At 39.5% G+C, this 15,685-nt stretch overlaps 1 protein-coding gene across 1 annotated transcript in view; it reads right to left on the bottom strand.

Moving 5' to 3' along the window:
* Window positions 1-1,325: 1,325 nt before the first annotated feature.
* LOC139733145 (von Willebrand factor A domain-containing protein 5B1-like) overlaps window positions 1,326-15,685 on the bottom strand; it is a 100,135-nt gene continuing 85,775 nt past the window's right edge. The window contains exons 4-12 of the mRNA XM_071643987.1: window positions 14,926-15,040; window positions 13,209-13,563; window positions 11,787-11,923; window positions 10,523-10,650; window positions 9,542-9,969; window positions 7,951-8,093; window positions 6,397-6,535; window positions 3,027-3,182; window positions 1,326-2,362 (exon numbers count right to left, since the gene is read on the bottom strand). Of these exons, the coding sequence (XP_071500088.1) occupies window positions 1,326-2,362; window positions 3,027-3,182; window positions 6,397-6,535; window positions 7,951-8,093; window positions 9,542-9,969; window positions 10,523-10,650; window positions 11,787-11,923; window positions 13,209-13,563; window positions 14,926-15,040 (2,638 nt within the window). The remainder of the gene's footprint in view (window positions 2,363-3,026; window positions 3,183-6,396; window positions 6,536-7,950; window positions 8,094-9,541; window positions 9,970-10,522; window positions 10,651-11,786; window positions 11,924-13,208; window positions 13,564-14,925; window positions 15,041-15,685) is intronic.

The raw sequence follows: 15,685 nt of genomic DNA, 5'->3' as shown, positions 1-15,685 counted from the left end.
CTGGTTGAGGTGAGAATTCAAGTTTATAACATTTTTGTTGAGATAATGAGAAACCTATATATATAAAATATAAAAGAGCATGTAATTTCAGGAGGGATTTAACATTTATTTGATGAAAATTGGCCTTGAAATGGCTGAGATATCCAAAAAAATAAGCGATCCTAATGAAATTGACAGGTCATAACTTTTATTAGGATCTCTTTTTTGTACTTTTTAAAGATATCTCAGTCATTTCAAATCCGATTTTCATCAAATAAACTTTTGATTCCTCTAGAATTGTATGCTCTTTAAAATTTCATAGAGTGGTTTCTAAATATGTATACTTTGTACTGTGTTTTGATTTTTGTTGATTGGAAATAAACTATGATTGAATTGAATTGAATTGAATTGAAATATCTAAATAGCTGAATCCTCACCTCAACCAGTATTGTACAGACCCTTTCAGTTCATACTGGAGGCAGACTAGATGAATCTGTAGCTAAACTCAATAAATCTGAACAAAATCTTGACAAAAGTTTGCAAATTCGACAGAAAAATAGGAAATCTATTATGCTGCAAATTAATGAACATTATAGATATGGGAACTGAGGCTTTTGAAAGTTCTGCAACAGAAACAATTAATTCTATATGAATTGCATTTTAATTCATATGAAAGATATTTTTTTACTCTACCTTAATATGATACATTGAACAGTAAAAATATGATAAAGAGACAGACAGCACCAGTATGGTTTGTTGGACTTGATGGCGTAAACTTGATCAAAAGCACAAGCACTTTAGTATGTACCACTTCCCATAGATTTGACAATGAATTATCACAAGAACCAAGAGATTAAAAACTTATAACCTTGCATGTCACCTTACCAAAATTGTGCTTCAAAAAAATGCAATTTTTTGATATTTTACTCAAGAAAATCCACAAAAGCAACCTTGTAAATAAACGTGTAGGAGACATGTTCTAGTTTAGTTTGTTGCCCAGCACAGTGCTTTGCTCTTACTGGACAGAGCTGATATGAAAAGTATTGATGCCTTTGTATTATCTTTATAACAGATCATTGAATGCAAAAACACACTCCATTTGAGATTAAAACAGAACATTATAGTCAAGGTGAAATAACTTGTTTTGTGATGGGTTTTTTTGTCTTCATGTTAATGGCAAATGGATTTCAATCTAGGTTGTTTTTCTTCTTAGTTGGGTTGAAGAGGTGCCTAAGACGCTAAAGATTAATTCAATGGGCTGACCAAAAAACAAATGGCCAATCCTAACTATACATACCTACTGATCCAGCAGTGAAATATTGTCCACTGCTGCAGTGGAGTCATTGTTAGTACTTTCTGGACAAGACAATAAGCTGCCTAGCTGAAGCCTTAAGTTCAGCTAGGTCTATGCCACTGGCACTGGGAATGGGTTGCTCCCCAAGCCAGTGGTCAGCCTTGGCGGCCAGTAACTCCCATTCGTTGAAAAAGGAGGCACAGTTGTGCTCCAGCCAGACCAGAGCCAGGGCTGTGGCCCACAGCCTCTGCTGCTGGGATTCGTCCGGAGACAGGTGACGAATCTCCTTCCGTAGCTGCTGCACGGCCGCGAATCGTTCCCGGCGTCGGCGGCTGGGGCTGAAATTGGCGGCCGTCTCAAGCTTCTTGGGCAGCGGTATACCCCGCCCTGAAGCCCCCAAGGTGGGGGATGGTGCCCGCATGCTGGCAAGGGAGTCTGGCCTGTGATTGGCCACTGCTAGGTTGTTTGAGTCGGTATGGCTGCTCCCATTGGTCGGTCGTGCCGCCTGCTGCAGGTCTTCTGGAGAGGACGACTTTACGGTGACATAACCGCTTTCAGATTGAGACAGCGACTTGTCGGACACAACACTAGCTGTGTCTGGTGGGCTGAGGGCGGCAGATGTCTCGTTTCCAGGCCCTACAGGGCTCCATCTAGTGCTGTCTATACTAGAATCTTTGTCTGAAGCCTGAAGACTGCTCCCCTGTGAGCTGCTGGCATAGAGAGTCCTAAAGCGAGGCCCAGCCAGTGGGCTCCGCACGCTCGGCATCATGGCCTCATAATTGACAGGGACGTCACAGAAGAGACAAGCACGTCGCAACTTCTCCAGCGGGATGTCAATGGCGTCGGCCAGTTCGTAGTCAAGCTCCCAGGCTCCTGACGCAAGTTGGAGGTTAACCAAGGCATGCAGCTCCACACACTCCATACTTAACGTGCGACCCACGCAACACTCTGTCACATCCACAGCACGGAAGAGGGGCCGCTTCGAGGGGGCGTTACCGAGGCGAGAGCGTAACCTGTTCAGTCGCGACCCAAGCTGCCAGGAACGTGGCTTGGATGATGAACTCATCCCATAGGATTTCTCGAATGACCCTGGAAAGACAAGAGAATTTCATATAATTACAAGGTTTTGTTTTGAGATGAATAAAAGCTTCTAAAAATTCAAAGATATCAGTGAGGTATGGCTTTGAGTCAAATCTTATTCTTACTGATGTAGAAAATTAGTCAAGTGTCTTCAAAGTATTTTTGCTTTTTCTGTAATTCAAGAAAACACATTACCACTCAGAACTTGCCCTGAAATCCTGCTATGCTTAATACTGAATTACAAAATCAAAGAAGCCGATGTAAATATTTGAAATGCTCTGTGTTTATATATGATATATGTAGCCCTTATGATTGTAATCAGTTTCTTGTTGGAAATGAAAAATAAATGAAATGAAATAGGTCTCCTCCTGATCATGGTGTTGTCATGACAAAAAGCAATAACTATACTCTTTAAACCTGAATTGTTTCATAAGAGGGAAATGTAGCATGAACAGATCAAGACAAAATTAAAATTTTAGGCTATTTTCAACTTGTAAAGGGAAAAAGTCCCGACATTTCTCAGAGGTTAACTGATGGGTATATGGCCCAATCTTGCATTGTGTAGAGAGAGAAATGAAACTGGTAAAGAAAGGTGGCTTGCGGAATGGAAAATTATTATGAATAGCACATGACAGGATATTAAACATGACCTATGGCCCAAAAGATGACTTACATGCATAGTAGTCACCACTACACTGAGATGACCAGGGTGAGTGAGGGCCCATAGGGAGGCCCAGGGGTGGTCCGGGGGGATCCAGGGGCTGGGCACCTGTACCTGCAGGCATGGGAACCGGTTGAGATGGGAGTGAACTGGGGGATTCAGACCGCCCTGGGGTTGGGAATGGGGGCGAGGGTAAACAGTAGAGGAGAGGAGGGGGAGGGGCATAGATTAAAGGTATATGGGGAACGTCGGTTGGAAGTGGAGTGGAGTTAAGTGTTTCAGGCAAAAAGTCATCAAAGATGAACAGAATGTGCAGAAAGTGTAGAAAGAAGATAGGAAGTCGTAGATGAGTGTTATCAATTTGATGTTCGAAATGAGAGATATCGGTTGTTTGAGAAAGATTCAGTGTTATTATGAATTAATGAATACATAATTCATTGGTGGGGGAAGTGGAAAGTTGCAAAGATAGCATCGAGCAATTTCATATTTGGTGAGACAAAAATTGATGTGAGAGCAGAGTTGCAAAACATGAAGTAAAGGAACATTGTTGAATCAAGTATTTTGTGAGGCAATTGGGATATAAACAAGTGACGGAGGAAGAGTTGTTTTTTGGGGAGTGTTTTTTGACATCGAAGCAAAAGAAATAATGAGACAATAAGGTGTAATCAATTTTGTAGTGTCAACAAGTTTACATATCAGTAGGATGAGGTAAACAAGAATAGAGGTGACATTTTGAAAACAGTCAATAGTTAGGAGTAATGTAGTCAGTATAAATAGGAATTTTCACAAGTATCGGGGGGGGGGGGGATGTGCAACAAAGGTTGTGAGAAAATACGAGGGATAGAGAGGTATAGACAATATTCAATGGTGGGGTGTTTTGATAGGAGGAAGGGAAGGGTTTGTGGTGGTGAGGATTTGGAAGGTGTGGGACAGGGTTGATGGAGAAATGAGGGAGCGAAAGTAAATAAAATGAGAAACAGCGATTGAGTAATACTGTGTGAACGCACATCTTTCCAAACAGTCATGCTACAATCAAAATGAATTGTAATGCAAAATCGTTCTAAGTTTGTCCTGTCCCAAAACCATCTGGAATATGCAGGGGTGATTTATTCGGCAAAACAATTATAGCTGATTATGGAATTAAATATGCAGGTATGTATGAGAAAGAAATGTGCACCTGTGTAGTTGTGACAAGATGACGGTTGATCTTTGTGCCATCACCAGGCAAGTTACATTGAAGACAGACTACCGTAGCTTCAAATTAACAAGCTAAACTCAGAGAAAACATCAGCAGAACAAATATGACAACTCTATCAAAGGTGCCTGTTAATCACCATTCTCGACTTGTAGATGGTTTTTAACTTTGATCCTACCTCTCCCATTACACTCCTACTTTTCACTCATCTTTTTGCCTCATTTTTAAAATTACAGTCTGTAATCTAATTCTCTGTATAGTGAAAGATATTCTCCGTTACGCAAGCACAAGCCAGAAATCACATTTCTGCATTTTGGTGCTGTGTCAACTATCATGATTTATTATAATGTTTGCATCATTCATTCTTAGTGTTTCAGAATGTGGAGTAGATGTTCTCTTCAGGTGAGCCCAGCTTGGTCATAGTATTATGCCACTACTAATTCTGGTAAACAAATCACAATAGCCTCTAAATCATTTACTTTTTAGTTAACTTTAAATTGACACCATACTCCAGAAGGTTAAAGTTTATGTTGTTGCTTAAAAAGTATAGGCAAATTTTTTCTGTATTTCATAATCATTACATATTGATGATGAAGGAGTGAAATTGCATTGTATTTTTGTCATTCAAAATGGACAGATGTAACAACTTAACTTGGAAACACAAGAAATAAGAATATTGTGAAAATATGTGGGGTACAGCTTTGAGATTAAGCATGGGGAAAATACACATAAATCATGATTTTGCTAAACACACTTATTGGCAGCAAGAGTTGCAGTGCTACGTCTGGTGGCCACTATACTAAAAGTATATTCATAAGGCAATTTGACAATGAACCAAAGAAAAATTATATTTTGGATCTGGAGCAAGCATCTGCTAAAAGGTATATGAATCAAAAGCATACACTCAGTGTATCTTTCAACAAGAAACATGTGTGAAGCAGAAAATATATGAACAAAACAACATTTTGGTGTTTTTTTTTCTCATATCAACACTAGGTCTATGATATTAATCTTCAAAGTGGCAAATATGCCACTCATATCCAGTACCCTACCCCCCCCCCTTGAATGATTGTTTGTAAGTTGAATTTTGGCACTAAAAACGACATTAAAACCACTGCGGCAAAAAACCTTGATTACTGAGGTTAAATGAGTTTAAAAAAATGAAATAAAATAAAGATCAGCGAAACAGGTAATGACTGCAGTAGATGACGACATGTTAGACCCTTTGGCCAAACAAAAACTTTCACAGAAGTTACATTTCAGTGATGTATATTCTCTTTGCATACAGTTACAGACAACTACTCTCCCAATAAAAAACAAATCACAATACATATGTGACCCGCTACAACAAAAAGGTCCTAAAGTCGCGCACGGTCGAAGCCGTGAAAATCGAGTTTGAAGTCAGAGCATTAAAATTGGTCAAAACTTACGATTTTCTGATTTTGATATATTATTGGAGTCTAACATGTTTTCTATCATCTGTCGAAATTTTGAAGCAAAATGATCAAAGGAAAGATTAAAAAATAGCATTTTTCTGAGCCATGTTTTTTGGCATTTCAACGAAGTAGAAACTTGTTCGAAAATTTGGATTGAGCGCCACAGATAGGTTCCGCCCCTAACAACGACCAGAGTGATCTCATTGGTCAGTTTGCTGCTTGCTGCTAACCGAAGCGTGAAGCTCGCACACTGCCCAGTCGACTGGTGCATGCGGGCGGGGTGCGCTATGCTCAGCCGCTTCTCACATCCTGGTCACTGATTGGTTGGTGAGGAGACCGCCGACGCTGATGTGCTTGAATGAACTCTTCGGGGGTTGCTAGGGCTTACCTTCTATTGTCCAGAGGTGAACACTGACTTGCGTGTCCCTTGATCGCGATTGCGTCGAAAGGAAGACTTTTAGGGCGCTTTTCTCGAAACAGTGATTTTCCAGACGTCTCGACATGCTCTCTTTTAAACATCGGTATCTCCGCAGCCGATTATTTTTATAAAATGTGTTATATATCAGTTTAAAGCAAAAAGATTGGGGGATTATATCATGCAATTTTCAAATAATCAACCTCGCCCGACTTTAGGATCATTTTGTTGTAGCGGGTCACATATATTCATACTTCTATATTGTTAAAATTTCTAAGCCATTAAACACCAAGAGTTGATGTCCATATTCAGGTCCGCTAAATGACCATGTCCTACCGTATCCAGATGAGAATGCTTCATCTTCAGAGTCTGTGAATGAGGAGGAGTACTGCTTGCCCATGATAGAGTTGTATCCCCAGAAACGCGCCGCTCTACGCTGGAAAGGATGGGGCGCCCTCGGCTGGCTCGGCATAATCTGGCCACCAAGAAAGCACATACAACCTTTGAGCAATAGATCACTCAATATCTCTCCGTATATGTCACTTTAGATGCAAAAGGGCATTCTGACTGCATGGGAGTTTTGTTGTTGTTGTTGTTGTCTTGTTCTCTATTGTATTTTGCACAATGTATAATATAACCAAGAAAGTCTGCATACATATGACTTATGCACATATGACAGATATATCCCCCCAAATCACTGTGTGTCACTTCTGTATCATATATAGTGATACAGTGTATATATATGACATATACTCATATATCACACAAAATTACTGTGTGTCACTTCTTTAGCATAATTGTGCTCATGATTGCAAGTTTCTAGTACACAACCATATCAAATCAAAGAAGTTCATCTTCACTCCTTTGAGAAGCAGGAAGGCCAAGTTACTTCAAATGTCTGTTTCGATTGCAAATCAAAACCACAACAATGACAAACACATTCACTTATAATCTTTGAAGAAGAGACCTCTCATTATCATAGCTTACTGTATACGCCATATATTTAGCGAGTCTCAATTTCCGCGAATTGAGAATTCCTGGCTATTTCGCGAGTGGTTGAATTTGCAATCAATAGAGTACTTGACTGAACGGAGAAATGTATACTTGTGCATCACAATTTATATCGGGATCAGAGTCATTATTTTCATGTGTCTTTAATTTCACAAATAGCACCTGACTCACAAAATTTGTGAAAGAAAAAACCTCAAAATATTCGGCATGTAGCCTATGTATCAAGTGAACAGAGAAAGGACCAATCAACTCTATAAAGTTTTTAAGACACAACCACCTTAAGATCAAGAAAGCACTTGTGGCTTTTGTGAAAAAAAAAAAATGTGTGCCGCTTGACTGGCACAAAGGAATTGATGGATTTGTACAGTAGTGCATTTATTCCCCTCTGGCTTTCAATTTCTTCTATAATGACATGTATGAAAGAAAAGGGGCCTTACAGAACAACAAACTTGAGTTATATAGGGTCAAAAATATGATACTTTTACTGCTTAACAGCGTGTGAATGAAACAAAATGTCACCTAGAAATATTACTAATGTTCTCACCTTTTCAAAAGAGAAATTATATGACGTAAATTTGAATGAAAATGTTTGGAATTTGAGTGCCCATTCGTAAAATTGAAAGACTCAAACATCCGGCGAGTGATGGTGAATTTGAATTAACATAGAGTATCAGCCAAATTGAATGCCCTTTTTACAAATTCGAATTAAAGCCACATGTGCAATTTTCATTAATCGAAATGCTAAATTGAACACACAAGTTGCCATTTTTACAGACAAACTGTGCGATAATGAGGGTTTTTGCTAAATTGAATGAACCTTCTATCAAATGGACTGACAAAAGTGCGAAATTGGCCGGGAAAACCTATATCATAACTCACCACCACAGGAGAAGGCAGGGGCTCCAAGGTCTCCAGGTCGAGAGAGACGAAGGCGGTGTGACGACAGATCACATGACTTGCTTGGCTCAGGTCCACCATCTTGGCTCGAATTTTGAAGATGTCGTCCGATGAAGGCTGATGTTCTGCAAATTTCACAGAGTCAGAAAAACAGAAGCACAATGTTTAGTAAGCTGACAGATTGTTGGAAGCTGAAGAGAAACAGTTCACAAAATCTTCATTCTTTTTTGTTTTTCATGAAAAACGAACATTCTCTATACCTCTATGATGAGATTTATTTTAAGACAAATATCATTCACAATGCTTTCTGGAGGTGATTTGACAAATGTACTTTTGATGTCAAGAAGTTAAAAAAAAAAGAGATTGTTGTAGAATTCCTCTTACATGATCCCAAAATACTGCCCCACTATTATGATATCATTTCCATGTGAGTTTCCATGAGTTTCCATGTGAAAAGAGCAATTTCTCAAAAACTGTCTCACTATAACCTTCTGCATTGACTAAATCCAAACACATTTTAAAAGAAAATTCCCTTCAAGCTGACATGTTTTTCACTTTCATAGTTTTTTCACTGTTAAGTGGGCTAACCCCATTAACAGTACCATCATCCACTATTACCATCATCCATCATCTTATATCATCATCCACTATCCTATGATACATGTATTTCATCCAACATCTTATGATCATCATTCACTATCTTATTGTCATCCACCATCATCCACCATCTTACCATCATCCACTATCTTACAATCATCTACCATCTTATACCATCATCCACTGTCTTACCATCATCTACCATCGCCATCATCCACCATCTTATATCATCATCCACTATCTTACCATCATCTACCATCATCCACCATCTTATATCATCATCCACTATCTTACCATCATCTACCATCATTTACCATCATCTACCATCTTCATCCACTATCTTACCATCATCTACCATCATTTACCATCATCCACCATCTTATATCATCATCCACTATCTTACCATCATCCACCATCTTATACCATCATCCACTATCTTACCATCATCCGCCATCTTATACCATCATCCATTATCTCATAATCATCCACCAACTTACAGCATCATCCACTATCTCACAATCATTCACCATCTTGTAGCATCATCCACCATCTACCATTATTATGATTATTCAATCTTATATCATCATCCACCATCTTATACCATCATCCACTATCTTACCATCATCCGCCACCTTATAGCATCATCCACTATCGCACAATCATTCACTGTCTTGTAGTATCATCTACCATCTACCATTATTATGATTATGCACAATCTTATATCATCATCCACCATCTCATCATCTTACCATCATCGATCATCATCTACCATCTTCAAATATAATTCCCCATGTCATCACCATCCACCATCTTATACCATCACCCACCATCTCACCATCATATACCATCATCCTCCATTACCTTTATTAATCATTATCATCTTATACCATCATCCACCACCTCACCATCACCCACCATCTCAACATCATCCACCATCTACCTTCAATCACCATCATATCATTAGCCACCATCTCACCATCATCCATGATCTGTCCCATTGTCTGTATGTCGTAGTCCATCAAGAGACTCCCCGATGCCAGCTGATGAATGGTCTCCTCCCACGCGTCATCCTCCTCTGTTGGCCCCCGCCACTCCCCGGCAACCAGCGTCGTTATGTCAAAGGGGACCTCACACCTGATTGGGCGGCCACAGAATAGGCCCGTGACGATGACGCAACCCTGGCCAGAGCGGTTAGCAATGTTAATAAGTTCTCCATCATCCATGAGCACGGCGTTGCTTAGCGACATATGGACATCGGCATCGAAGAGTTCTTCCCCCTCTGCGTCGATGTAGTCATCCCAGGCTGGACTGGTTGGCTCAAAGTCAAAGCTGTTGAGATGTGACCGGTCATGCCTTTGACCACTGATGTGGCGACGACGTCCATTCAGCTGGCTCTCTGATTGCCTTGCGAAAGCAATGTGTCAATTTGAATACATTAACACCAATCACATATCTTACTGATAATTACCCTACCTGTCACAATTGGGTATATCATTATCAACTCATCTTTTCACATCTTGCACCATTAAATACAGCTATTCGAATTCTACACACAATGCAATTGAGGTATTGTTTTATTTCATTAATTTTGATATGCTCTATTGATTTGCTTCCTGGCTATTTTTTAGTCAGTTCACGACAAAGCTCTATTATGTACAATAAAAAAAGAGAAGTAAGTATTCAAACATTCATCAAAATTTACACTTCACAAGTACATCAAATGACTTCTCAGAAAGCATCAGAGCTCATCAAATGATGTTAACTCATTGAGGACGGGCAGATTTTGCTACAACACGAATTTCAAGTAGACACATGCCCGAGTATACTTGGGACAAATCCTCAACTGGTTAAAACAGACAAAAGAAGTGCATCAAGCTTCATAATGCAGCCAAAAGATGCCTCCCTCTCATCTCCTCCCACCCCCCTCTCCACCAAACTTTGTCCCCTGCATGCTAACCTCCGATCTGCAGCATCCAGCGTGTCCAGGAGTCTCTGCAGTGATGTTGGGTCTGCTGCCAGGGAGTTGTCTGGCATAGACACTGCCCTCGTGCGCCTCGATGTGAATTCTTGTACTCTCTGCTGAACCTAGTCGGCACATGGTAGAAAAAGGATTACATTGCATCAATACTATTTGCCAAATACAAGCCAGTATATGACTAGCATAGAACTTCATCTCTGCTACATTGATTAAAATTTGTTATTTACTATCTACTGCACCAGTCAACAATGCAAACAAAGTGTAAAATTCATGATAGGGATTTTCTCTGTGTGTGTGTGTGTGTGTGTGTGTGTGTGTGTGTGTGCGTGTGTGTGTGCATTTTGTGCAAAATGATATTGGTAGCAACAAAGTTTCCTTTCATATGTAAAACTATTTTATATTTTAACCAGTTGAGGACGGTTTGATTTTGCTACAACACGCATTTCCCATAGACGCTTGCCCGAGTATACTCGGGACTCGTCCTCAACGGGTTAAGGTTTTCACAGAACCACAAACATGCAAAACTCATCTTACCTGGCCAGCATGAAAACTTACTCTCCTGAAAATTTTCACATTTACAATATACCACTTTGGCAAAATGACAGCAAAACAAACATAACACAAAGATACTCCAAAGAATGATTACGATATCAAGTGCCTCAATTAAAAGATAAACAGTTCCATCTGTGTTGCTATTATTCCTTATAAGGGGAGTCACATTATCGTGAGGTTGAATACAAGAAATACCTGTCAAGAAGCTAAATCATCAGAAGTTTCAACTTACTTTCACATGCTTACCTACAGAATTGTTAAGTTTCTTGCATCGCAATATGAACACTGGGCAAAAACAAAAAACAAAAACAAAGAAGAATTTGCGCAGATATAACAAACAAATATTTTCTTCCAAAACCAAAGAGTGGGCAATACCTTGTGCCAGGACACAACCATTAGAGTTCAATTCATTTACACACTTGTATGCTGCATTATCACTGCATGCTTGCAGTGGTTACAATTTAGGTAAATTTCCTTTTGAATTTGCACAGACCTTGCAGATTTCCTCAGTTACACTTAACTTTTATTCAATATGATATATGCAAATGATACTCAGAGTTGCCAATTTAGTGATTGTAAAGAAAATGATTTCTGCAGTAAAATGATCCCCAAGGACTCGATGGGTTAAACTGTCCATTACAACAGTTGCACACTTCCCACATTTTAAGTTCCTAAACGAGATGTGACTTACTGCCTCGGTGAGGGAGCTATTGCACTCTGGGTGAGACTGGACCTCGCAGGGATCCTGGGTGTCGCCGCACGAGCAGATGAGGCCATTGGAGTGACACTTCCTGGGTGGGGTCAGCAACTTCAAGGGGAGAGGCGGGTCTGGAGCTGATGGATTTTAGATTAGACAGATGAAGTGGACATGGGGTAGAAGATAAAATTCATTCATATTGTTTTCATTCCACAGAAAAGATCACAAAAGCAGAACACACAAGGACACTATACAGGAGATATGGAGAAATAAAAGGAGTAAAATAAAAGAAACAACCACACTTATGGTAACTATGGTTACCAAAATGGCATGAGCTCCTCTACAAGGCTTTCCTAGGTCACTAGCCCTTTAGAAATAAAACATACATGGATGTTGTGACTGAAATGTGACTGCATATGTGACTTTGTAGCAACAAATACACAGACCAATTCCAAACACTTTTGCCAATTAAAAAAAAGTGAGATTTATGTGTATATATCATTTCATTGTGACCACAAAAAAAAAACAACACGAAATTAATTTGAACTGAACTGAACTGATGTTAGAGGAAAAAAGGACATAGAGTCATTAACAAACAAAGAGAAATACCAAAGAAAAGCAAAAGGTCTAAAAAGAATCAGTGTAATCTGCAGAAACTCTATCCCAAAATCATAGAATACAACTTCAAAGCTCTCTTTACTTTTTCCATCTTTTTAACTGCACGTGTAAACGCTGGTCGCTGTAATAAGGTCTGAATAGACAGGGGAGAAGGCGCGTGGGATATCAACCTGTTGAAGACTAGTCCCATGAATAGTCTGACAGGTTACTATGTGAAATGCATGCTATAGCTAAATTAGTCCATCCTCAACAGGTCAAAAGTGAATTGATTCAGAACCAAACAAAATGTAACTATCACTACAGGGAATGCTAAAATTTGTGGGATCTTTTCTCATCGTACAATACATTTTAGGCTGAGCTAGATTCAGGTTATGTGTTACTGTGCTTCACTGTTTTCCTGTTGGGTCAAAGTTGCAGGGTCTTTTTTTGTGTGTGGGTTTTTGGTTGTTGTTGTTGGGTTTTTATTTTTTGCAAGCCACTTACTCCTTGTTTTCCAAAGCCACAAACTTATTGCAGCATATGGATATTACAGTCATTTGGAAAAAAATGAATAAATCAATGAATTCAAATGAAACAATGTTGGTCCGAGATACTTGTAGCTGTTCTTTCCCTTTTCAAATCACTTTATCTATCTATAAAAAAAAAAATGAAATTGCATGAAGGAAAGGACACTTTGAGAGCAGAAGATATCAGAATAAAAAGAAGAAGTGTCCATTTCACATAATTTTCTGCAAAAGACAAAAGTTATATATGCAATTGAGACATCAAAGTTGTATACATAAGGGGTAAAAACAGTACCTCTATCCTTGTTCTGCCGAGCTGTCTTCAGTGGTGACCCAGAGTTTGGGTGAGAGCTGGTGTTGGTCCCTGCCGAACTCTCCTCCGTCCTCTCGCTGCTGGAGCCACGCGAGAGGCAGTGGTCCAGGAAAGGGTTGGTCCGTTTGATGGAGTCGCCGCGCAGGAGGACCGAGGCCAGCGTGCTCTGGAGGCGGGCGGTGTCGCACAGCAAGGCGTAGATGACAATGGGTTCCCCCCGACTGATGGGTGGGTGGTGGGGCGGGGTCTGGAGAAGCTCCATGCCAGCAGGCAGAATCCACTCCGCTGTGATGTCACTTATGGTAGGTTGAAGAGCTTGTCGTACCACCGTCATCACCTTTACATTGATACAATTCACAGAGAGAATATGACGTCATAATCAGTTAAAACCTTGGATGCAAAATATTTTACCGAGTATGTGTACTATGCACATGTACGTATATGTATATGCATGCATGCACATATGTTCATACTTGTTTGTATTCAATATACATGCAAATATCTAAACATACATACATACAAGGAAATGCTTCAATATTGGATATTTCTCCATTCGAGTCATTCAGTTATGATGAGCAATATTCAACAAGGGAGCTGGTTATTTGGATATTAATGGTAGTTGCATTCTCTTTGATTATATAACTCACAAAAAAAGTATATTCACGATTGGTTGATATCCAAATCATACAACCTGCCATATTAAGTGTTTACTTCTGAAACTGTAAATATCACTGCATGCATAAAGAGGGAAAATATGTATCTATCTTTGTAGTCTGCAATGGACCAGGAATGCAGTACATGATATCAATAACATCATCCAATCCAAGACAGCAGCGACAAAATATGGCCAGGAATTTTGCTATAATCAAGGATGTCAAGGTCTGCATGATTACAGACTCCCAGGGTAGCTATGTCAATACCTGCATCCAAGGAAATCAAGCAATATACATGTCTTGCATATGGGGGGGAGGGACAATTCATACAAATTTACACATACACTTATATAAACCTATTTACTCTCATCTTTGCTTTCATCTTAATATGAAATTTCATTGATCCATAGTTATACATTCCTATCTACCAGTGATAACAAAATATCATATTAATGTCCCAGAGCTACATGAACATACATTGTAGGTATGTTTGTGGCTTTTCTCTACATGATTTGACTTTGCATATCTGCCATTTCAGTTTGAGTTGGATTTTTTTTTTTGGTCAAAGCGAATAATGTCACAGTGCACTGCCTTTACCCCATTGAGGATGAACCCGTTTTACTATATCGTGCATTTCCCCTAGAAACCTGCCTGAGTATACTCAAGACTAGTCTTCAAGAGGTTAAGCAAGCAGTGTAACACCTACGATCTCAATGATGAAAGAGAATTCAGCATGGCCTGTGAGGTTAGAGGAAAACTTCAGCTTCATTTACTTTTGTGATTTAAAAAGACTCCCCTTTCTATTGCTATGATGTTATAATCTCATTAAGAGGACCTTTGAATACAGTTTGATTTTGTCTTTTTGAAGGAGACAAATTTTACTTCATATCAAGTAAAGAAATGCCACCCATCTATACCTACGAATACAATGCAATAAGATTTAAAAAAAAAATCTCCAAGATGAAAAAATCAGAACACAGGCTATCCTATCTCTCAAAATCTCATGTTACAAAGGGGGGGGGGGGGGTGGGAGGGGAGTGGATTACCTTGCTTTGCATACGCTCTCCTGTGGCGATAAACTCAGCTCTCCCTCTTCCTGCCGACGCAATGCCACGGATCAATCGGCGTGATGCATTCTCGCCAACCCCAAACGCATGCACCCTATTGAGTAGAACAATGACAAAAAAAAGGTAGAAAGTGAAAGTGCTGTCTCATGGAGAAACAGAAGTTGGTATCTTAACCCGTTAAGGATGAGCTAATTCTGCTCTAACATGCATTTTGCCATAGACACCTGCCCAAGTACTCTCAGGACCAGTCTTCAATGAGTTAAAGTCCAAACAAGATGAGGAAGGCACAAGTTATAAATATTGAGTGACAGAAGGCCGGTGTTGGTGTGCATTGCTGATAAGGAATTACATCTATACTTTTGCAGGTTGGCGCTACATCAAACTCAGTTTTGTTATTCTTTGTACATGACTGATCACTCAGATGACTTCAAACAGTACTATCATGCAATCCAAGTGTTCTTTAATAATTCACTTGTCCTGATAGACACTGAAAAAGATACAAATAGGATCACATGACTTCTACTACTAATACATACACTTTACAAATGTAGATGTGCACACACAAATACACTGCTTCAATGCAGATCTGAGCATCATTTTGCATTGATATGAAAAACATGAGTGCTTGAGACCTGAAAGCTTCACAGGTTGTGAAACAGAATGAAAAGGAAAACAAATTGCTTTCCCCGACGCTGTCTGGTAAACCTTACTTAGCAAATACACACTTCTGAAGTATTTT

This window comes from Diadema antillarum, unplaced genomic scaffold (assembly GCF_040938485.1).
Source record: "Diadema antillarum isolate AM-2024a unplaced genomic scaffold, OU_Dant_1.0 seq00000462_RagTag, whole genome shotgun sequence".
Classification (NCBI taxonomy): domain Eukaryota; kingdom Metazoa; phylum Echinodermata; class Echinoidea; order Diadematoida; family Diadematidae; genus Diadema; species Diadema antillarum.
This window is presented reverse-complemented; position numbering and strand designations above follow the sequence as displayed.